This window comes from Sylvia atricapilla, chromosome 1, assembly GCF_009819655.1.
Source record: "Sylvia atricapilla isolate bSylAtr1 chromosome 1, bSylAtr1.pri, whole genome shotgun sequence".
Classification (NCBI taxonomy): Eukaryota; Metazoa; Chordata; class Aves; order Passeriformes; family Sylviidae; genus Sylvia; species Sylvia atricapilla.
In genome coordinates, this window is record NC_089140.1 from 64,827,042 (window position 1) to 64,850,951 (window position 23,910).

General features: G+C 40.6%; 1 protein-coding gene across 5 annotated transcripts in view; it reads right to left on the reverse strand.

Moving 5' to 3' along the window:
- HIVEP1 (HIVEP zinc finger 1) overlaps nt 1-23,910 on the reverse strand; it is a 120,888-nt gene that overhangs the window by 61,642 nt on the left and 35,336 nt on the right. Inside the window, exon 1 of one of the 5 annotated variants that reach the window (XM_066324627.1) lies at nt 17,253-17,907. The exons of 3 other annotated variants lie outside the window; for them this stretch is intronic. In XM_066324627.1, coding sequence (XP_066180724.1) covers nt 17,253-17,292 — 40 coding nt within the window. In that variant the 5' untranslated portion in view covers nt 17,293-17,907. Of the gene's footprint in view, nt 1-8,829; nt 8,929-17,252; nt 17,908-23,910 lie in introns of those variants that run through there. One more of the 5 variants, XM_066324642.1, reaches the window with a different exon arrangement.

Genomic DNA, 23,910 nt, shown 5'->3' on the forward strand with positions numbered 1-23,910 from the left:
TCCTGCCTCTGCTGGAGCATCCTCATGTAATACTGCAATAACTGGACCGACTCTAACACACAGCTTGGGGCTTTTCCACACTGAAGGGCAGCTGCCTATTTATGCTGTTAGGTAAATCACCTTCCAACAGGGTTGCAAAATCACACCTTAAAATTCAAAATCACTCTTTTAGCATGACTAAACATTAAATGCAAAGTCAAAGTTTTTCATTAACTTGACTAAGGTATCTCGTTTTTTTGCTTACTTGCTTTTCCAAGAACTTAATAAGTCTTAATGTCAGTCTAACATATGAGTGAGTCTTGGTGCTAAAAAACAAAACAAAATCAAACCTAAAAATCCACAATTCACTTGCTATACTAGACCTTGCTCTACAGACTTTGAAAGCTTATTTTTCCATAGTGATTTTCTATTTCTGTCCTGACTTTTACATGCCAAATGAAATGTTACTAGCTGCAGCTTTAAAGTGAAAAAACAAGATCAGAAACCGGATTCATAAAATGAAAAACACCTTTGAAAAGCTAGTCAATACAAGCTGATGTAGAACTATGTGTACCTGAAACAGAAAACTTTAGCAAAGGCACAAAGATATGACATTTTTCATGTTAACAATGTGTTGCAGCCACCAACAGGGGCTTAGCCACTTTAAGAGGCTTACAAACCAAACAGCCCTAGGGAGTTCGCGTACTTTTCTCCAGGCAAATTAGGAATTGGTGGCGATAAATATACATATTAAGTAATTTCAGTGACTCATTTTACTGTTTGCTCTACCTGTTCCCATCCTCTTTCAAGACCTGAGTCAAAAACTAGACATAGAGTATCCCAGTGAGCACTTGGGTTTTTTCCAACCAATGCGATATTCCTGACAAAGACAGCAAGAATGAGGATAAACCATCTCTCCAGAAACTGATCATGCTCTGCCCGGGGCTAGGCAGACCCCAGGCAGAGCAAGTTAGTTGTGCAGTGATTACCCTACATCATCCAAATTTTCCCAGACACACCCAAAGGAATTGACTTGGGGAAGGAGGGGACCAATCAGCAGGCTTTCAGTGAGGAAATCAGGCATGCCAGGGAGATGTTTGGTACTGAAAGGACAGTTCACATTATTATGAAGGTATCATTCCTGGTCACAACCACATACCAGCATGCTGAGGCTGTGCTCAGCTTTAAGCACCAAACTGGTTACCCTACAAACTACACAAGCCATTTTCAAGCTCTCCTCTGGAGAAGCTTGTCTTCTCCAAGAAGTTTTCTGCTTGGAGCAGGAATGTGCTGGGTTCCCAAAGTACTTGTTAAAACCTGTCTCCAGCACAGCCAGCTCTGTCTCTTTCCTCCTCCTGCCTACTCCAGCTGGTCCCGGGAGGCAAGAGGGGAGGCTGACCCAAGGGCCACCACTGCTGCAGCCTCCCTGCTCCTGGTCCCACCCACAGGCACCCTGCTCGCCCTGACTCACCCGCACTGCCGCACTGCACCCTATGGCCGCACTGCCCTTGTCCCTGACCACTGCAAGGACTCAAAACTGCTCAGGTCATAGAAATCCAGTAAAAGGGAGCAGAGACAAAGATCTGAATTTGTACAGAAAGGGAACAGAATAGAGAAATCTTTAATCAATCCTCCAAAGCAGAGTCCCAATCAAAATTGTTTTTCTCTCTCTTCAAGGAGGGCTGGGAGGTTTTAAAGTATTTGCCCTAGATTGTAATCAGCATCAAATCTGAAGGAAAAAACCCTGAAATGCTGTTTATCTCCCCCTCCAAGAAAGAAAATACATTCTCTCCCAGGAAATAAAAGAAAGGAGGCTGAAGTATCTGGCATTTATTTTTTTTATTATCTCCAAGATATCCTTGGATAAGAAATCAGCTCTTGAAAAAAGTATCCTGGAATACTGACACTGCAAATTTAGCTCATTGACTTTTACACAGAAACCTCTAATTACTACAAGTAGCTGAGAAGGTTTTGTTCAGTAAATAAAGAATAGAAAACAAATACAGCAGTATGCAGATAGTTAAGTGTATTATTAATATGCTATGAAGTGTTTTGAAAGATAAAGAAAAACATTTACAGATTGATTCACATTCACCACAAGTACAGTTCCTATTGCTATGGAACAGCAAACTACTATGAATTCTTCGAAAGAAACACCGTCAGTAAAATCTACACTAATCCAAAACCCAGACCTCTTCCCTTCTTTTGCTAGGCTCAGTGGTGAAATTTTCTTTCTGTACTTGCAATCTTAATTAATGATAAAAAGATAATTAATAAGCTACTTTTTAAACACCTACAACATGATGGCACTCTGCAATGTGAACATCACCCAAGTGTTTTTTCTGTGTTTTATTTAGAATTCATGCTCAATTTTGTGCTGTCTGATTGAAGACGAGGGGGTGGTAAGGAACATGGGGGAGAAAGTCACAGCAAGCTGCCACACACACCATTCTTATCCTGCATTTGAAAGTGAACAATTCAACCTGGAGGGAGCTTACTTCAGCAACCATGTGCCAAAGTGAGCATCCAAGGATTTACAGACCTCAGAGAAATTTATTTTTTGACCTTTAACATAAAGACTTTACAATAGTCAACTCCGTGCAGAAGCAGAGTAGAAAGAATTACATCCAACTTTATTAACTAATTTACAGTAAGATTGTTTGCTTTGTTGGAACAAAGACTTCTGGAAAATATGGTGGGTGGGAGAAGAGATTATCAGAATGTGACACTTGACTAAAAAAAAAAAATGAAAACTCAGTAGAATGTCCTGAAACTGCTTTTTTTTGGTTTTGTTTTTAATAAGTTTGTTCAGACATTTTCTTGGTAGTACTAAAATTAGTGATTTAAGAAACAGCTTCAAATTTCCTGAACTATTCAGATTTTAAAGGGCATGTTCTCCCTATCCCTATACTAATTTGTTTATTTCAGTTTTAAATGTCGTACCTATTTACAGAAATATTTTTCTTTTTTTTTTTTTCAACAGTTCAGCTAAAATAAATTCTTGCTTGAAGTTTCCATGTTTCCTGGCAGAGAAAGGCTAACTGAGACAAAAATTGTGCATGGTTAATAGGAAGAAAAGTAACCTTGGAAACTTTGCATGCATGAAGAAGGGAGGGAGGACAGGAGAACAAGGGAGAACAAGGCCAACTGGATGACCTCTCTTGCTCTCTGATTTCTCTTCCCCTGGGGAGGTTCACAGGGACTAGTAAACCACTAAGTCTCCCAGGCCTGAACACCTGGAGTTGTGTTGAGGGAAAAGGCTTGGCCAACTTCTTACTGAAGCTTACACCTTGAAAATTTCAACCAAGCTAAGAAATCATAGTGATGACTTACCAAGGAACAAATGTTGCTTTCCCTAAGACTTACTCTTCTCCACTTACATCTTCTCCAAATTGACTTTGCTTATTATTACAAATCATCACATGGAACTGCTGTAATGGCTGGATTTTCTAGCACAGAAGAAACAGGAGAAAGGCTGGGCTTGGTACTCCTCAGCCTCTCTCAGGTTTTTTCTCTTGCCAACCCCTCCTCAGCCAAGAATCACATCAACAAGACCAAGTTCCTCCCTTCTACTGCCACCAGATTCACCTGGTGCTTATATTTAGGGCTGTGAGTCATGGGTATGCACCAAATGCACAGATCTGTTATTGCCCATATGAACTGCTTCAGGTCAAAGGCTCCTGATGGCTCTGACTTCAGGGATACCACATTTTCTTCTCTTTCTTTATGGTTCTCAAAAATAGAAATAGTTTGCTTTATATGGAAACTGATGAGAGAAGGAAAGGACACAGGAGAAAAAAAGGCAGCATAAAAGACAGTACAGGGAAAAAAAGAAGAAAAATATGAAGTACAATACAAGGCATATAAAAAGTGGCTACACTGTAGAAATGATGCACTGAAATGATTTGCTTCTTTTGCTTCCTTTTTTCCTGAGAAAATGATAGATCAGTTCATATGCTGAGGAATCTACTTAGGAGAAGTCATAGCAAGTAGGAAAATACAAAACATATGATTTCCAATTTCTTTTCTCTTTTACAGAACACTGGACAATATTCTACCAGTGACTATATTTAATTAAAATAAATAATCTTACAGCAGATGACCTGATGCTGACATATCTTTGGCAGTCTTTCTGTACAGCTTCTTATTTTCTGTAGCTACATTCATAAATACAAACTAAATAATCTCGAGTTAATCCTGAGACAAGACTAACCAATTTCTTATAGATTGTCAAGTATTTGACTTTTGGTTTTCTGCTGTAGAATAAATTTTAAGCATAGAATACTTTCAGAGAAAGAAATAAAAGAATAAATCAACCAACCACATCCAGAAGTCATCAACACACCCCACGCCCTTTCCGTTCACATCAACTTTATGGTTTAGGTGTTTAAATGCTTAAATTTTAATTTAACCATTTTAGTAATTACTTCCAGCCATATTAAAGTGAGACAATTCTATTTTTAAGAACTTCCAGAAATTATGCTTTTTTCAAATACAGTACTCAACCACTATTCATTAACAACTCAAACCAAGATTCAGTAACAGAATCTGACCTTCATTACCAATTATCAACTAGATCAAATTTTCACAGTCCTAGATCTTTAAGATTTTGGTGGCTCTAATTTCATTACCTCACATACTACAGTAAACAAAAGATTTGGAAATTATTGTTCCGAATTTAGCATAAAAGTAGGGACAAACTCAGTTTCAGTCATTAAATACCCCTTGAAAAATTAGGATTTAAATATGGAAAAGCAGGCAGAGTTTTAAAATTATTATCAGGATATAGTTCTGAGCATGCAAATAGTTTAATTTCCTGGCTTAATTCCCAGCTGAACTACAGGCTGTCATACGGCACCTTGCAAGTCACCTTCTTACAGGACAGCTGGGGCAATGCAACCCAACCAGCACATCAGCTGCCTAAATTTTGGACTACGGGAAAGTGTTTGTACCTGGAATGCTGTGTTACAACAAGAATGCTAAGGTAAAAAGCCACAAGCAAAGCACTGAAATACATAAAGCAAGAAATAGGTCAAATCCCTGTATCTTTTAAACGACTCATAACATTCAATTTATGACCTTTTGGTCTGTGGCGTTGAAGAACTGACCTGCAGGTCTTGATGACTCTCTGAAAATAACCACATAGCACATAAAGTTCATTCCTGAGCACTTTGCTGGTTTATTTTTTTAATTCTTTATAGGAAGGTCAGTCTTTGTAGATAAAATATTAGGCTGCTTCAGGAAAAATACAGCCAATACAAGTACATCAGAAATAAAAAAAGTTCAAAGAGCAAAACAGATACTTATGAGCCTGCAGATGATTCCCAGTAAGAAAAGTCTAAAAGTTTTTAGCCGTTTAATTTACAGAGAGATGAGGAATACTTGAAATAAGGGTATCTTAAACAATACGTGACACAGGGAAGGTCGAACTGAGCATTAGTGGAATAGAAGACCAAACTGAAGCTTTGTAACTCTTACTTCTTATATCAAGTTGTAGGTCTTAGGAGTTGAAGTTCTTACCAATTTTGCATTATCAGTTTATCTCAGCTCCTATTTCCTCCCTGCTTTCAGGCAGATATTTAAAATACATGTGTGTGAGATTTAGCTTTCCCACTGCAAATGAATTCATTGATCAATTCCGTTTGAAGCTGACAGCTTTTAAACACAATGACATATGAGTTCCTGGGCTTCTGTCCTGAATACTGAAGCTGTGTGCTGGGGAATCTCAGCACTTTCTTTACTAAGAAGAACACACCCTAGGTAAGGGCAAAGAGATAACACTCTTGATGAAGATCAAATGTGACTTTCAGATTACCACTCAGCTACTAATTGCACTGCCTAAAGATTAAAAAAATCCATGAAACAAAATACCACCATCCACAGCTGGTTCTTGCAAAATTGCCCACTGAACTCCTTGTTGTTCTCCCTCAGAAACACTTTGCAGGAGCCACTTTGAGACAGGATCCTGATGAATCACTCCAAATTTGTTTTAAAGAACTGAGGAAAGAGTTAAAAATAATTCTGGTTGCTTTAGAAACTGACATCCTTTGTTTTGCTTGAGATGAAATACCATTACATGCATGTGATACCTTTAAACTTGCCACTGTTCCAACAATAACTGAAGCTATTCTAAGAAACTACCACCCAAAAGGAGATCACCACAGAATTACAGTAAGTTTGCTGCTGCAAAGCTGGAGTATATTTGCAAAATTACCAAAAACGCTCAGCCAAGCCTAGCTGGGAGTGACCTCAGTGTAAACCACCAAAACATGACAGCGACTGCTGCTCACTGACTCCATCATAACCACAGTGATCAAACAGCAAGAGGAGTGTTTCTATTTTCAACAGCAGCTTGCAGCTAAAGGTATTTTCAGCAAACTTGAAACTCAACCCAAATAACTAAGATGACATTTCTACACAAAAAAATTAAAATATTGCTAAAATTTAATGATTTAATTAAACCCATGTGGTTTTACCATGCATTTTTATGGTTTCATTTCACACAAATTGCAAACTTTTAGACTGATGAATTCACATTCCCTTGTTTGCCGATACGAACACTTCAGTTCTAGCCAGAAGCACATGCAATCATTGACTCTTCAGTATTTCTTTTAAACAGTACAGACTTTTAAACTTGTAAGCTGTTTCAAGTTGGCACCACTTTATTTCAAACCATCTCAATTAATACAATTCAAGCATGGAAAGGAATTTTTGTTTTACCATATTTTAGCTTTCACAAACCCGTTCCTTGGCCCATCCATGTTGAGTCATCTCCCACACTCTCCCCTCCACCTGACAGCCACCCATGGCCAACAAGAACACAAACCTTCTGTTTTGACATCTGTCCCTTCCCAAATGGTCCTCAAAGGACCACTTTGAACCAACCCAGCAAGGAACTCCTAAAACAATGCTTTGAAACATACTGATGTTCCACTAGTAGCTATGCTTATACAGTTTACGATGCCACATGTGACAATACATGTGAAGTGACTTCTAAGTCTTGATCCGTCTTAAGATTTTGGAGATTGTTCTGACTAAAATTAAAAACGTTGACAGGCAAAATGAAGCTCAATATTTTGCAAACTAAGCTGCCATCTCTCCCTCTACATATGCTTATGAATGTACACATTTTTAAGAATGCATAATTAACTGTAAGAAAATAGTTCTCAGAAACCAGAAAGCTAAAGTATTTATATCAAAAGCTGAATCTTTCTCACTCTATCTGCACAAATAAACCCACTGAAGTTGCCAGCTTTGTCAAAGTGAGCAAGATTAGGTTCTAAACATAAATCAATTTAAGCAGTCAGAAACCTACAAGAAGTACTAAAATTACTTTCAAATTCCTTGCAGATTTTTACAAAATAAAAGTCATTGACACAGTCTCTGGAAACAAAGTTAGTATTTTCTAAGACAGCATTGCTATCACATTTCTGTTAGGGATGTTTAAAAACTGATTAAGATGCTGGTATTTCTATACAGTATTGCAAGGGTGGTTCACGGATGGGGAGTGGGGAGGTGGTGGTGATGAAAGGGGATATTGATCTTAGAACTGCAATGTCATTTAAAATCCCAAGTAGCCATCCACACTGCTCAGTCAGACTTACATTGTTGTGATGTGGTTTAATTTTGTTGGAGTTGTTTTGGGGGGTTTTGTTTGTTTTTGTTTGAGTTCTTTTCTGGTTGCTCTTTTTGCTTCCAAATTTTGCTCTGTATTTATAACCACAGGAGTCAGTGACTTGATTTGTAAGAGGCACTACAATCAGACAGATCTAAGATAAAAATAAAACTCATTATCTATAAGGTTGCTCTCAAAAGTCAACTATCACACTGGCATCACAAGAAATTAATTCATCAGTGTATTTTTGACAAGCACAGTTTTTTCCTCCAAAAGGTCATTTTTCTAAATTAAGCTAAGTATTAAATATCTTTGCTGTTCTGTCACACATCTTAAACTTAACTCCTGAAATGTTTTCTCAGTAAATTCAAATTTCATTTGAAATAAATATACAAAATAAAGTTTCACATGCATTTAAATTTAACATTTGTGCTGTAAGCAAACACTAAGGTCTGTTTGTACATTTTATAAACTACATTAATGGAAAATGTGCTTACTTGGTAAATACAGTATAGCCTAGTTTTGCCCAGAAAGTGCCCTGGTTTTAGAACTCCCCTAAACGCACACTTTAAGCATGAGAGGTAGACCTGGAAATCACTGCTGTTCATATCACAGCCTGCTAGTGAAGGATTAGGACCATATTTACTGAGCATGTGCCAGAATCATAAAATAGTTTGGGTTGGAAGGGACCTTCAAAGGCCATCTAATCCAATCCCCTGCAATGAGCAGGGACATCTTACCGAGATCAGCTTGCTCAGAGCCCCATCCAACCTGATCTTGACTGTTTCCAGGATGGGGCATCTAACACATTTCTAGGTAACCTGTTCCAGTGTCTCACCACCCTCACAGTAAAGAATTTCTTCCTTATATCTAATCTAAATCCACCTTCTTTCAGTTTAGAGTCATTACCCTTTGTCCTATCACCAATACCCTTGTATAAAATCCCTCCCCATCTATGTGGGTTTTCCTTACTGAACCAGGGAACCCAGACCAATATCTTGCACACTGTGCCCTGCTGCATGCCACCTCTACATCCTCTCATATCTTTCTACTCTCTCATCAAACAGCACTGGAATGGAATCCACCACAGCTGCTGCCCAGGACTTTGTTTCTGACTCTTACCCTGCCTCCAGAAGGTGTTTTGCTGGACTCTTTCAACCAGCGGGGGTGAAGCCTTGTGATGAACTATGGAAAATACCCACCCCTCCCCCTCCGCGTTAGGAAAGGAAACCTACCCGCAACACCGACAAGAAAACGCAGCTCCGCAGGATAAAAAACGGGAACCCTCTGGTGCCAAGCACACATGCCAAAGACAACTTCTCTGTGAATAAATACAGCACAAAGAACAAAGCTTCTCCTCCCCTTCTGCATCTACTGGAGTTCCTCTGCGATGAGTGAATTTTCTGCAGCGCCTGCCTTCCTGGCAGGCAAGGGTTACAGGAGTGTCTTCACTTATGTAAGTGCGTTTCTTGAGTACACAATTGCCCAACACACCCAAGGCAGTCCAAGGCTTTTTTTTTTTTTTTTTTTTTTTTTTAAGGAAAATCAGCTCCTTTCCAGTTGGAACATTTTTAGTTTTTTCAAACCGAGGTCTGTAAGCAAAGCCACAGCAGCACTCTGAATGCGGTGCACTGAGACCCTCAGTATCCGGTAAAAGAGACATTAATTTCTTGGCAGCACAACTCTCTATGTACTGGAATGTAGGCTGAGCTCCAGACTTGCAAGAGACCTCGACATTCACAAGAACCTCCTCCATTTTCACCTGTGCACCTTTTTCCTCCTACAGAAGGTCATCAAGTATCTGCTCAACATTCCTTCCAAAGCCACAGAAGACACCTACGCTAGCAAGCCCCACCACCAGGAGCAAACACCCCTTCTGCCATCTCACAGCACCAAATATTTAACTGTGTTCTTCCTAAATTAAACACTTCAACTCATTTTGAAAGAGAAAGAGAAAGAGCGGGGTATGAACAAATAAGGGAGTATTTGCCCAGGAAAGGCAATGAGGCCTTTTGTGGCGAGACATCAGCAATTGTTCAGCTGCAGTAACATGTAGAAAATCTAACTCTGCATGTGAAAGGCCAACAGCGAAATCAAACACAGATCTGTCAGGCAGCACCATACAGACCACCAGAGCCTTATTACCAGGATTCATACCTACCACACTTTCCTTAAAATACCTGCTCCCTCCTGAACAGGTCTTCAGCTAAAGGCCATTCAAAACTCGTGGAAAGATTCCTTTTGGGCACACATTCAGGAAAAGACACAGCAGGAACATTCTGTGTAGGTACCAGTCACATCCATCATCACTAGGTCTGAGCCAGGCAGAATGTGACAGAAAACTCTTATCACATGTTGGTAGAAATAGGCCTTTTTTACTGGCAACCTGAATAGTTGAAAGCATAAAGGAATCCAAATAATTCAAATGCTGATGTAAGATTTTAATCACACACATAAGGTTTTTAATCATACAGGTCTGAAGGAGACACTGGTAATTCATTGGTGCTCATATCAGTCTGCTAGTGAACGATTAGGACCATAGTTACTGAGCAGTGTGCCCAACACATAATAAAAGGGAAAAAAATACTTAGACCCTTTCTCCCAAGAAATATCCATACTCTTAAAAAATACTGTTCCTATTCCACAAGCATTACAGATTCCCAAAACCTGGATCTCTGCTCAAGGCCCTATATATGCCTGGCAAAGTCACTGTGTCTGTTCAGGTGATGTTAATTCTCTCCCCTCAAACACTATTTTTAATAATTTTATCCAAAGCAAAATGGTGGAATTCCACAACTGTACCAGGTTTGGAGGTACTGTAGAATTTGCTTGTTTTGTTGCTATGTTACACCTCATGACAGCTCAGAGGTCTGGAACAATACCTTAGGAGAAAGGCAGATGTGAAACATACCCAACCTACAGCCTGCCCTTTGCCATGCTCCCACAGCACCCCAGGGCTCTGGGAGAGTGCGTTGGGAAGCAGAGCTCCCTAGGTGGCCCTCAGGGCTGCTGGTGATGCTGAGCAGCTGCACACCACCACCAGAACTGCTGCAGAGACGGGCATTTCCACATCATACCACCACCTTGGCTTCAGAAAATGTCAGAAACATTTTTCCAGACCCCCAAGATACTGACGGAGCTGTGAATGCATCAAGCTGAAAGGATGTTGACAAATATTTGTTCTTCTATGTCCTTCTGTATGTCCTTCTCATCTATTTGAAGTAGAAGGAAAAGGTTAAGCTGTCTGAGAGAAATTAAATGTTTTAATAGAGACAAGGACAAATACGAAGTTGTCAGGATGTAAAAAGGCATCCTCCATAAAACTGTTCATGTTTTAATCTATGCAACCAATAAAGATACAGTAAAAATAACCATGCTGCACTCTGCTTGAACACTGTTGACATAAGATCTATGGGAGAGAATATAAAAAGTAAATAACCAATCAGTCTGCTGTTACACTGCTGATTGCTGAAGATACAGAGCAGGAAATGATACCTTCTGTCTCATACAGTTCAACAAGACTTAGAGCAAACCAAAATTTTATTTGCAATATTTCACTTCTAGCTCAGATTTGAGATGGCTGGCCATGTTAATTTACAAATTTTTGCTTTATGTCACATCTAATTTAGATTTAAGAAGAAAAATTTGAAAACAAACAGTGCAACAGTAAAGCTTCCTCAAGGCATAATGCCAAGGAAAAACTGAAGGCTGCACTAAACCATGCTAGCAAACACATTTTGGGAATATCTTGAACAGGCCAATAAGAAACTCTGCGCTGTATTATCAAAGGGGCTTTAAGTAATATACTGCAAATCCTGCATAACAAGAAGCAGATCAAACATATCAATCCACATGCTCTCATTTAAAATTCCCCATATAAAAACTAGGGTTTAAGAAAACAGGTTGACAATAAATGTCAAGTGGAGACTAAAATGCATTATGTGGCACATTATCCTCACATTTATCTCCAAAACAAGTAATGGATATCCATAAAATCAGAGCAAAATAAATTGAAACACATCATGGTTGAGAAACGCACTGTGTTAGGGGACTTGGAGACCTCCTAAATCCAGAGTCAATACCGGGACTATTATTAAGATATTCCAGCATTTTGGAATCCTAAATTCAATTTTCTTTAATGATGTATTGGCCATTTCTCATGTTCTAACATTACCAAAGGACATATTGTTTGGCTAGTATATGGTGGCTGACATCTATCTTTCCCTAAAACTGTAAGCTCTCATGGAGATGACAAAAAAATGCTGCCAGAGGGTATCTGACTGAAAAAAAAGAAAAAAAATTCTGACACAAAATTCACTACCAAAATCTAAGGTATTTGTGGAAAAGATGAGCTTCAGAATGTTTTACACTGCAAAATATTTTCTGGAATGAACAGTTTCATCTCTCCCAAACAAGCAACAAAAAACCTCGAAAAACATTTGGCCAATCTTACTTGCAAGTTTTTTATTAATTTAAACTAGAAGCCGTGCAGACTTTGAAAATTCAAATTAAGTATAAAGTCTTTAAAATTTGTAACAATGAATCCCTCATATAATGCACATAATTTCAGAAAAAATGAAAAACTATAGAAATATTACAAGTTTTGAGTTTTCTAACATTTTAGTTTTTGTTGTTTTTCTCCCATCAAATGCAAGTTATAAAGGAAAACAAAGTCACACTTCCAAAAATAATATCAACGCTATCCTATGAATCTAATTTCAATGAGCTTCATTTGTACATGTTTGAGTACAGTATAAATCTACTCTGAAGGTCATCTGACAAACCGACAAGGAATGGCTTGGCATACATTTATTAAGAGTGGATTTAATATCTATTGCTTATTCCAATCTGTGAACAAATTTACTGCTGTTCAGGGGACTCCTCCTGAAAATACACCTGTTTTAAGCAATTTCAGTAGGGATACGTTTTGCTTTTTGCACTAACAACATCATAGCCATTGTAAAGCGACATTTATGGATGTCGAAATGCAGGGCTTTTACTCTGCTATATATCCCCCTGTCCCTTGCAGCAGTATGCAGGCACACACAGGTGAATATCTCACATGGTATAAACTAGATGAAGCCAAAAGGCCTTCCCCAACCCCATGCTCCAGTCTCAAGTGAGCATTTGACTCTTCACCAAAATTCATACAGTGCTCAAGCTGACTATAAAGTTCCCAAGGATTTTAAGAGAAGCAGAAATTCGTCTTTCAATTTTATTAGGAAACCAAAACTTCCTGGCACAACCCCACAACATCCACCTATCTGTGGGAACTCCCTTGTTATTACTTCCATTCCCCTGTGGCAAGAGACTGCAAACCAGCCAAATCTCACACAAAGGTTCACTTCTCCATTGCACCTGTGGAATCCCAGGGCGTACATGAAAGCGAGGACTGATTTCTTTGGAAAATGTCCAGACACAGAGCAGTAAAACCAGCAGACAGCAAGTCACCTACCAGAAGCTCAAAATACCCTCTTTTAAGGCAAGAGGTAAAAAGGAAGGTGATTCTTGTTTTTGACCACATAGCTCAGTGATGGGAAGGTGGAAGAGAATGTGTGGGATGATGATGGAGAGGTGAGAGAATTTCTTAGTGAGGGGAAATCTGGTCTCTGAGTTTAGGAAAACTGTCATGGGATATGTGAGTTTAGTAGCAACACCCAATACAACCTTTCTGTGTACTTTATACCTCCAGTCCATTTCCATGCTCTAAGAATTTATTGGAAAGATAATTATATTCCTAAGGAATATGGTGGCTGCCCACATGAAGTCTTACCCAGATACTTAGGTACTTTATTACCAACTACTTGGACAGAGATACTCTAGATACATATCTTCTCATTTACCAGCATCCTTTTCCAATGACACACAAAAATTTAAAGACAGCTTTTTTGGCTATTTTATAGAATCATGGAATGTTTTGGGTTGGAAAGGACCTTAAAGATCATGTAATTCCAACACCTTTGCAATGGGCAGGGACACCTTCCACTAGACCAGGCTGCTCAAAGCCTCATCCAACCTGATCTTGAACACTTCCAGAGATGGGACACCCACAGCTTCTCCGGGCAACCTGTGCCAGTGTCTCATCACATATTACTATTGCATCCAAGGTTGGCCACAAACTCCTCCTGCTCTAACACATTCTGACAGGTAATACTAACTAGTGATACCAGAGACTTCCAAAAGAGTTAACGAGTCAAAGTGCTGAACCACAGTTCTCTTAAACCAGCCTGCTTTTCAGCAAGGGGCTTTCTGAAAATCAGACCCTATTAGATTGTTTCAGAGTGGACCCCCACAAAGCTACTCCTAAAACCCTTTTGCAAAAACACGACTGGTTTTTGTATGTGTCTCCTAAATACAGTGTAAACCAATTATTGTACAGACAATGCAAAATTGGGGTACTTAGAAAGTAGTCTCTTCTTCCAACTTGTAGAAATAATTTCAAAATCAATAATCTTCATAATACAGTTGAGAATTTTCAAAAGACCTTTGTGATGGGTTTTAACTAATTCATTTTCCCACAGAAACTGGTAATCTTCTGCCAATTAAAACAGCATTCATCTAACTCAACTCTCAGGTGATCCTGACAATCACATTCATAACTCCTAGATGAGGTAACAACTCATTTCAGCATTTCAGAAAATGATCTTTAAAGATAAAACTTATTATTAAGTCATAAAGTCTTGATATTTATCTCGCAGTGATGAGAAAGACATATAGTAAAGCATGGATATTCAACCAGAATGAATACTCTGTTCAGTATGAAGTGGTTTACAACCATATACTTTATGATATACAAAACCTAAACAAGCAAAGACTGAAACAGTATGGTAAATTGAGAGGGTCTCAAATGGACACTTGGACCACACCAAAAGAAACCCATGTGGTTCTTTAAAGACAGCTCTGCCTCCCACCTGACACTTCCCCTCTGACTGAGCTAGCTTCATTAAGATTCAAAAGCCTCATTCAAAAGCTTCTCAGTCTTGCTGTACTGCTCACTTTCTGGAAGCAAGAAAACTTGTAAATCTTTAGGATCACTTCTGGTAAAATATACTACAAAAACGTGCACCATCACATTTAATATCACAAAAAAACTTGCAAATATTATTTATGCTTGGTGTTCTTCTGAAATCTCCCTCTAAATAAATTCCATGGTTGAGCTATAGGCACCTCCTAAATGTCTTTTCACAACATAAGCATGACTGGATGAAGCAACGTTAACAGCTGATCCTCCAGTATGTGCCATGTCCTGTCATCTATCATCTCCAGGGCCGTCAGCACTGCAGGGGTTTGTAATCAAATCATGGTCCGTAACAGACAAACAAGCAAAAATTCTTCTTAATTTAAAATGTCATTAATTCCATTAAAACTATATTGACTGTACTAAGGATGTGCCATTTTTAAACAGTGCACAAACATGTAATTCCCTGTGACAAGCACACATACACCAAAATAAAGATACAGAGATGGATTAGTTCCATGTCAGGGAAGTGAAAATACCCGGAAGACTTACCTACACAACATTGATTAACACAAGTCATAAATCCAGGGAATTTCATAAAGGCTTCAGATGTGAAACAGATGACATGGCATGTCTCACTTCCTTCAAGGAGGAATAACTAACTGAAACCCTACACTGTCAAAAGTAGCAGCGAAAGCAGCAGCACTTATCACTCTCGGCTGCATCTGCCCAGCCTATCCAAAATAATTTTATGGCAGGCTTCATCCATCTTAATTTGTTTATAATTTTGCCAAGGTAACTGTGATTAACTTATCAAGTTTTGGCCTGAACTACTTTGGGGTCAGGGGAGATGGGAGGAAAAGAAAGGCTAATGCCAAGTCATGTGTTTCCCTCAGACACCTAAATAAATAACTGCTGGTGATGCAGAACAACACTGCATTTAAAATAAACAGGGGTCAAATCCCATAGCTGAAACAACCAAAACATAAAGTTACTTTATCTCTTGGAAAGTAGCTGCCAGTATGAACAGCAATATGCAAAAACAGCTGAATTATGCAAAAAAACCTTTCCTGTACTATTTTACCTCTAGAAATGCAGCAGAAGCAGTATTTCCAGTTCTTGTAAAGTCAAAGTACAAGCTAGTTCGGGGGCAACCGAAGATGTCTAAATGGAAGTAAAGTTCTGATATCCAAACACTTCCAGTTCTCTGAGCAAACAACAATTGTTCATGCCCAGAGAGCACAGAGACAATTTTGCAGGCTGCTTGAAGAGGCACCCAGGCCTGCCTTGCTAAATAAACACTCCAGCAACAAAACTATCTAGCAAATTCCCCATGGGAAGTTTCAAAACCAGTAGGCACCAGAAATGGCTGCAGGCGTACCTTCCACCCTCCAGGCACCCCTGCTTCCCAGCCAGGGAGTTCAGAAACTGATCCTCAGCTCCTTCCTGCACCACCTGGAGTGAGCTGAACTGCTGCATAACCCTGCTGCAATAGATCCCGGCTTCTGGCTCCCCATGCTGCCCCTGTGCTCCCACAGTTCAGTACAGCTCTAAGATTCGGCTTTTTGTGACAGCAGCTGACTTCTACTCTTTTAGAATATCACCATGCATTCACACAGGCTTTGCTAACCAAAGCAGTGATGTTCCACTCAGAAATCTTCACACAATAAATGCGCAGCTTCTGGAAAACTGATTTGGTTGAGATTTTGTTGGTTTACCAACAGAACTGGGAGGTAAAGGCCTTGTCAGAGTTGTAAAACCCAGTGGTAAAGCTACACTACAGCTTTCCCTATTTATACAGCAGCGTCCTCACTTCAATGCTTCAGAGTTTTCGTAGTCCATTTCTGCTTTTTTCATAGAAATAATATCTGCAAAAGTGAAATGCCTTTTCCTCCATAATGGCCTTGAAGCTAATAACTGTTTTAGAGCAATTCCAGTACAGTTGGAAGCTGTTATTGGCTGTTTATGTAACAGTGAATTAACCCCCACTGACACCTTTCAGGAATTTAGAGCCAAAGTGCACAAAACATACTTTGCAAGAGCTTGCTAATACATGGTAAGTGCAAAAGCCGTCTCAATTCAGAAGACTGGCTTTCAAAGCAAACATGCTTAACCTGCAGTTTCAGTCATGGAAGAAATTACTCAATTAATTGCAGGCAACAAAAACAACAGGGTTATAACTAATGTACAGTATATGCTCTGTGGGTGTAACGCAAGCTCATTTCCCAGTAGTATTCTCGCTTACATTTCTTACCCCACTGCTGTTAAACTGTTTAAGAATGTTAAATTCACTTAAGACTTTTTCCCCACACACATCTGTTTTCTGGCAATGAATATTATTATTAACACAGGTAGGGGCTGCTCTTTTAAGAAACATGTTTGCAACACAGTAAATTTGGAGACTGGTATTTTTCATACTCAATTCTAGACCAGACATCATCTTTTCCAAACTTAAAATCGAACATCAGAATTTATAAAGTTTTTGCCTGCATTAATGACATCCTTGCAGTGACAAAGAAGAGAACACAGCAAAAGGGTTCAGTAAATTCTCACCTGCTTCTAGGAATTCTAGCAGGGAAAGAGTAGCGAGAAGATCAAAAGCACAAGACCCCACCAGAGTTGACTGTTCCCATTCTGACTCTGAGGAAGAGACGGCGTAAAATACTAATAATGATTAAAGATAACGGAAAGGAAACTTACCTAAGCAGACACTGATGCCTTCTCCTGTCATTCCTTCCATTCATGTAAAAGACATCTGCCAATCATTTGATCTAGGCTCGGTATCAGCATAGGGCTGGTACTTGGACTCGCTGCTTAGAGATTCTCAGGGTGTGTTTATGTGCACATCTTATGATTAAAACGCTGACAACTAAATGTGATAACAAAATATGCAGATGAAAAGAATCCCCTTCCAGCACCTGCCAGGCAGTTCTCAGCAGGAACTAGGAATGTTCATAAAGAAGGAAGCCTCCCGTTTCCATCGAGGCCAATTCCTCAAGCCCACCTCCCTCAAGCCTTGTAGTATTTTTCTCATCCTGGCCCCCATGCGAACGCTTCTAATCCTCTTACCCCGAGAGCCACCCCCCCTCCCTGCCTCCCAGCTTTATTTTATTTAAAACGATGCCTGCAACAGCCCGGAGCTGCCCGCCGGGTCACCCCCCCGGGACACCTGGGCGACCCTGCCACATCACGTTAGGCGCCGCGGAGTGACGGGTTAAGACGTAATCTGTCCCTCTCCCCCGGCTTACGGATCCCAGGAATCCTCCCCCGCTATCTCGCCATGGCAACGGCACCACCGGGAGGGCGGCGGGGCCGCCGCTTACGCAAGAGCCGAGCGCCGGGCCCCGCGCAAGGCCGGGCCCCCCTCAGCGCCCCGGCCCCCGGCTCCCAGCGCCCCGGCCCTCAGCCCTCAGCGCCCCCGGCCCTCAGCGGCCCGGCCCTCAGCGCCCCCGGCCATCAGTGCCCTGGCCCCCGGCCCCCAGCGCCCCCGGCCCCGGCCCCGGCCCTCGGCACCCAGCGCCCCCGGCCATCAGCGCTCCGGCCCCCAGCGCTCCGGCCGCGGGACCCGGGCGGCGTGCTCGGCTCGGGGTCCCCTCCCCTTTCTTTACTTTCCTTTCCTCTCCCTCCCTTTTTTTCCTCCTTTTTTTCTTCTTATTTTTTCCTCTCTTCTTTATTCTCCCTTCCCCCCCCCCCGTGATATTTTTTTCTTTCTTCCCTTTTCTCCTTCTTTTCTCCTTCTTCTTACTTTTTTTTCCATTTTTTTTGTTTTACTTCACCCATTTTATTTTCTTTTTTTCCCTTTTTTCTTGTTTACTCCCTTTTTTTATTCCTCTACACCCCTATTTACTCTTCTCTTTTCCCATTTTCCGCCTTTATTTTGTTTTCCCCTCTTCTTGTTTCCTCCTTCCCACCCACGCTTTTATTTCTTCTATCCCCTCCTCCCATATTTTTTGTAGGGTTGGGTTTGGTTGGGGTTTTTTTCCTCTCCTGTTGGTTTTTTTTTTTGTGTGTGTGTTTTGTTTTGTTTTTTTTTTCCTTGCATTTCCGAAAGCCAACCATGAACCAGCTGGCACAGATTTAACCCGCTCCAATCCCATCTCCCACCATGGAAAACTGACCACAGCCAAGCCGTTGGACAACCCGCCAATTCCCATTCCGACTTCCCCGGGAACCAGGGGCAGCAGAAAGGGGTTGCGCCTTCGAGTTCTTCAGATTAATAACCCTGGGAAGGGCAGAGAGCCGGCAGATGAAAGGCAAGGTATGGACTTTGATCGTGCAATCGGAGCCATGCGGGAAGGCTCCCGAACCATGTGGAGCACCCCTGAAGGTCAGCCTAGGCTGATCAGATTGCAGCAAGAGAGCTACAGAAAGCAGGGCAAACGGAGGTGGAAAAATCTATATACGCCCAGATATCTGCCAAGAGATGAAAGAAAAGTTTGCCTCTGATGCTGGGATTTATGAATAAGGTAAATGAAGCCGTAGTCTAACACTTGAGAAGATGCTTAGGTCTTCCTTCAGGAAAACACTTAAGCATGTGCTTAAATCCATTACTATTCAGGGCAGCCCATAAGCGTTTGTTGAAGGTTAAGCACAACCTTCTTACAGGGAGCCCTTAAGTAGTGTGCGATTAAGGTGAGTCTTTTCCCTTCTAAATCTGAGCCAGTGTGAACCGCAAAATGAATTGCCCTCATTATATTTTAATATTGTCTCTGTCTTCTTTCAAATTAAACTAGAGAATGCAAACAGAAGGTAAGTCTTATTTTACATTAAGAGGATAAAGCCCAACATTACATTCTGTCATGTTTTTTTTTTTTTCTTTAAGATCAGCTGGCTGCACAACACTATGCGTCCCTGTGAATGAACACCTTTCATGAGGAAGAAAGAGCACATGCTAAAGTGATTGCTCTGCTACTCCTAAACTCTGGAATTCTCTTGATGTGCTGTTACAAGCCAGTCAAGATCACACAGAGCACTGCATACAAACATTCATATGCTTTATCCAGTGGTCTCTTTTGAAGCAAACCTGGAAAGGGCTGTAGATGGTGTACACATTTCAGCTATTAAAGGTCATGGATAAGACAGCTATTTATCAGTTCAACTAAGGTCAGTGTTACATCCACAGGCAGAGAGCTCTGTGACACTGAGAGCACAAATGACACTGCCTGCCCTGAATGCCCCGAGAAACTTTTGACAAGCTAAGCATATGTAACAAGCCACAAGCCTTACGTACAACCGCTGCAGTTCATTAATGTTCAACAGGAAGGTATCATATCTGAAACAGGTTCCATTTCTGTTTCACAGTGCATTGCCTCTCCTCCAAGATCTCCACTGGTGATTTCTGACAAAGCAATTGTATCCCCTCGTGGAGAAGGAAAGCTCACTAACTAGTGAATTGGTGGTTGTGGCTCTTCCCAAGAACCATTCTCCATATAGGAATATTCTACCCACATACTAAACTATTGGCTCATTTACTTTCTTTATTCACACACAAAAAGGGACCTTGGAAAACATTTGTGCCAGTTTTAGGCTCCTGGAGATAAAATCAGGGTCTTGGTTGAATTCCATAACACAGTTTTGGAGGAAAATGCTGTTATATAACTCTTATTTTTCCCTTTCTGGGAGACAACCTTGGTAGAAGAGCTTGTGAGAAGCAGTCAAATCTTTTTGCAGGTCTTGAGACAGATGGCAAGGTAGGAGGGCAGAAGGTTACTTTAAGGTCAGGGTGTTTCCCATCCATATTAGGTATATCCAAACGCTACAGGCAGGCAGGAATACTTCTGCTACATTCGCCTCCAAGAAGCTTCTTCTCACTTGAAGTAGTAATTTGCCCTGCTAAATCCTGAGCTAAAGGCAGTATCTTCTTCCTGGAAACCTTGTTATTATAAACAAATAAGGACAAAGAAATGAAGAAGAATCCCAAATGTCTGTCCCTAAATAACCAATCTACCTTTCAAGAACTAAAGGTCTCACTATGTTCCTATACTTGGCATGGGAGCTGGACAAAAGAGATGAAGTTTGAAACCCAGATACCACAACTGTCCTGACGTGCCTCACTCAGCCCTTCAAACAGGAAAGCAAACTCAAGAAGTAGTAGGTTGGATCTTAGAACCATTTAGTCATTTAGGTTAGAAATACCTCTAGGATCATTGAGTCCAACCGCTAACATGGTGCTGACAAGTCCACCATTGAACTATGTCCCGAAGTGCCATGTATAATATCTTTTAAATACCTCCAGGGACGGTGACTCAACCCACTTCCCTAGGCAGCCTGTTAGAATGCTGAAGAATCCTTTTGTTCTTTCATTCTAAACCCAACTGAATATAAAATTGTCATAGAAACAATTAAGAGAAGGCCACAATCATGCTGCAAAAAAAAAAAAAACAACCCTGAAAGTGCATTCAGCTGCTCATGGACAGTGAAATTACCCATGAACTTTACAAAGTCCTTGGGTGAATGATGTAGGATTTCTGTTTAATTACAAGGACAAAAAGGGGAAAAACTAGATGTTAAAGTCTTTCTCATGGTTCTCACAGCTTAAACACCTATGGGCATTAAATCAAAACAAGTACGATGATGAAATTAGTAAGTAAACACCCACAACCTTTACCGTTGCACAAAGCAGCTTGAAACCAAAGAAAGATCAATATGAATGATCCCAATTCCAAATTAATAAACCAAATCTAGAAGAAAATGTCTCCTTATGTGAGATCATAGCAGGGCCCAAGTGGCTTCAAGACAAAGCATACTTGAACCACCCTCCTCCTTGAAGGCTCAAAATTAGATGCTCAAGTTAAGCACCCATGAGTTTTCCCACGGAAGCAGGACCTTGAAGAGTTACTGCTGGCACCAGATTCCCTGCAGTGACCTGGCAGTGTGTGATTACCACATAAGCTTCTCTCTCCTCCAAAAACAAGCACAAAATGAAAGATGCTAACTGCCAGTGTCATTAGGCACTCAAGATCATTGCTCTTGTAACTCCCTACATTTACTTCCTTCTTGGAGGATTATTTTAACAATCTGTTAAATAAACTTAACTAGCAGTGAAACAAGAACAGATCACAAACTGAGGATCTCAATTTTTTAAAGCTGAACTCCCAGTCTCTATCACTGGAGTAAAAGTCCAAGTGATGAAATAAACCTTGAACTTTGTTGCTTTACTCATCAATTTTGGAAATGAAAGAGCACCTTGTCCCAGACACTGCAATTTAGCAACTTCATCTGTATACGTGTCAGAAAGAGGGAGCAGAAAGCTCCAGCCAGCCAGTATCCAAACGAGCATTCCCCTGATCGACATCACTGACTGGAATTGCGCTTGGAAGGGATGCACACCAGTGCAGCTACTGTTACACCACCATGACCCAGTTCCAAGCAGGAAGCTGTGCTCCCAACCCAGCGGTCTCAAAAAAAGGGCCACATGAACAGCAACCAATCATCTAACTACAAAATGAGTGGGAGAATGAAAAGGAGGAGCTATTTACCACCAACAGGTTCAGCAGAACTTAGCCTGCACCATCCTGGGAGCTCTCCCAGAAGCAAGTGAGCAGGAAAGATGACCAAGAAGAGCTTTGAACTGGAACTCGCTGGCAGAGGAAAGGGAGGGGTTATAAAGACCGTAGTCTTCTCAGCTTCCAAAGTCCCCAAAGGAATAATGGGTACCTTGTGCATGTGTACTGGTTCTCTCTCTAATCTTAGCTACCTCTATTGTCCCTGAATGCAAAACTCTGTTTCACCGAAGAAAAAGGATAACAGATTCTGTGTATTCCTGGTGTAGAACATTCAGCTGGCACATAAGACAAGACTGCAGATACAGAAAAGAGAACTATTTAGCCAAGTATTTTTCTCATTTTTTGTCCAAGGTCATTCCAGATAATGAGCAGGGGGAGGGAAGTTCACTATGTTATCCAGGTTCATCCTAAATCAGATTGCAAGATACATTAAAAAAAGATAGCATTTCACTTTAAATATAACTGAATAAAAATTCCTACCTGGGCTTGAAATTATCTTAACTAGACTTTCCAATGGTTTTGTCCTGTTACACTCTGATTTAAACCAGGTATAACACAATTTTGAATCATATTCAAACAAGGTACCTCAACCAATTTAAACTATATTTAGACTGCAGTATTTTTACTACTAAAGAAACCTAACAGAGGAACAGCATGCTTGGAACATCTGTCGCAGTGATTGAAAGAAGTCTATGACAGGAATAGCAAACAGTTATTTTCTTTCCTGAGACGATGTCAATCTGTTGAAGCAAAGTATCAGTGAAGTAGATTGTTTCTAAGAGGTACCTCGCTCTGGCCTGTCTTCTCCAAAACAAAAATTATTAAAATACCCCCTTGCTGCATAACCTTGTCTGCTTGCTTATTATTATCTGCTGTCTCTGTATCAGGGGAAACACTCTTTTCAAAGCTAGTAAGCACGTTAACAGCATTACATTAAAAAAAAAAAATCATTTGTTCAAGTCTAAAAACCTCCACGTAATGAAATTCAAGTTTAACATGCATCAACTATTATTTACATTTAGATTATCAACTGTATGGCTCAACACAATTGTTAAGAGACAGACCTCTAAGCAAGGCTGTCTGTCACACAGCATGTTCTGCAGCGATCATCAGAAGTGCACGTTCTTTATGACACAACTTTACAGTTATTTCATGGAAGATGACGACAGAATGGCTCTCACTCAATGCTAATGCTGGTTCTCCAGGATGAATTTTAGTGTGGTGCTCCAAATCAAGGTGCTTTCCTACAAGTGTCTTGCCTGCCCAGACCACATAGCGGAGGAAAATAAGGGTGAAGAAGGAAGGAGCTACTGGGTGCAGTGATTGGGCTCCCTCTCAGCACTAACGTATAGGAAATGGAGATGTCAAGCAGTGATGGAACAACTCACAGGATTCATTACAAGTTCTTGATGTATCACTATCATGGGTCCAACTGTGGGGACCCAGCAAACAGTACCCCTTCTGACTGTCACCAGACTGCGGTTTCAATCCCACTGCCTAGTGGCAGTCACATGCATTGCTCCTCTGAACTAAAATCTACTGGGGCCCTTAAATCAAGCACAAAATACACGATCAAGAGTGGCCAATTATCCCACATCACTCTTCTGAATGACACCATCAGCACACAGCGAGGGCAAGCATATCTCTCTTGAGCTCTGATATAATAAGAAGCCTTGAGGCTCAGCTGGAAGAAGACAGGTCTGGTAGGCTGCCAACATGAGAGCATGGATGCCTTTAATAACCAACAAGAGCGCTGCATGACATGAGGTAATGCAGCCTTTGATGGGCCCAAGGCGGCTGCATTTGTACAGCCTGGGTGTTTCCCTTGTGCTTGGTGCTGAACTCCAGGTGGT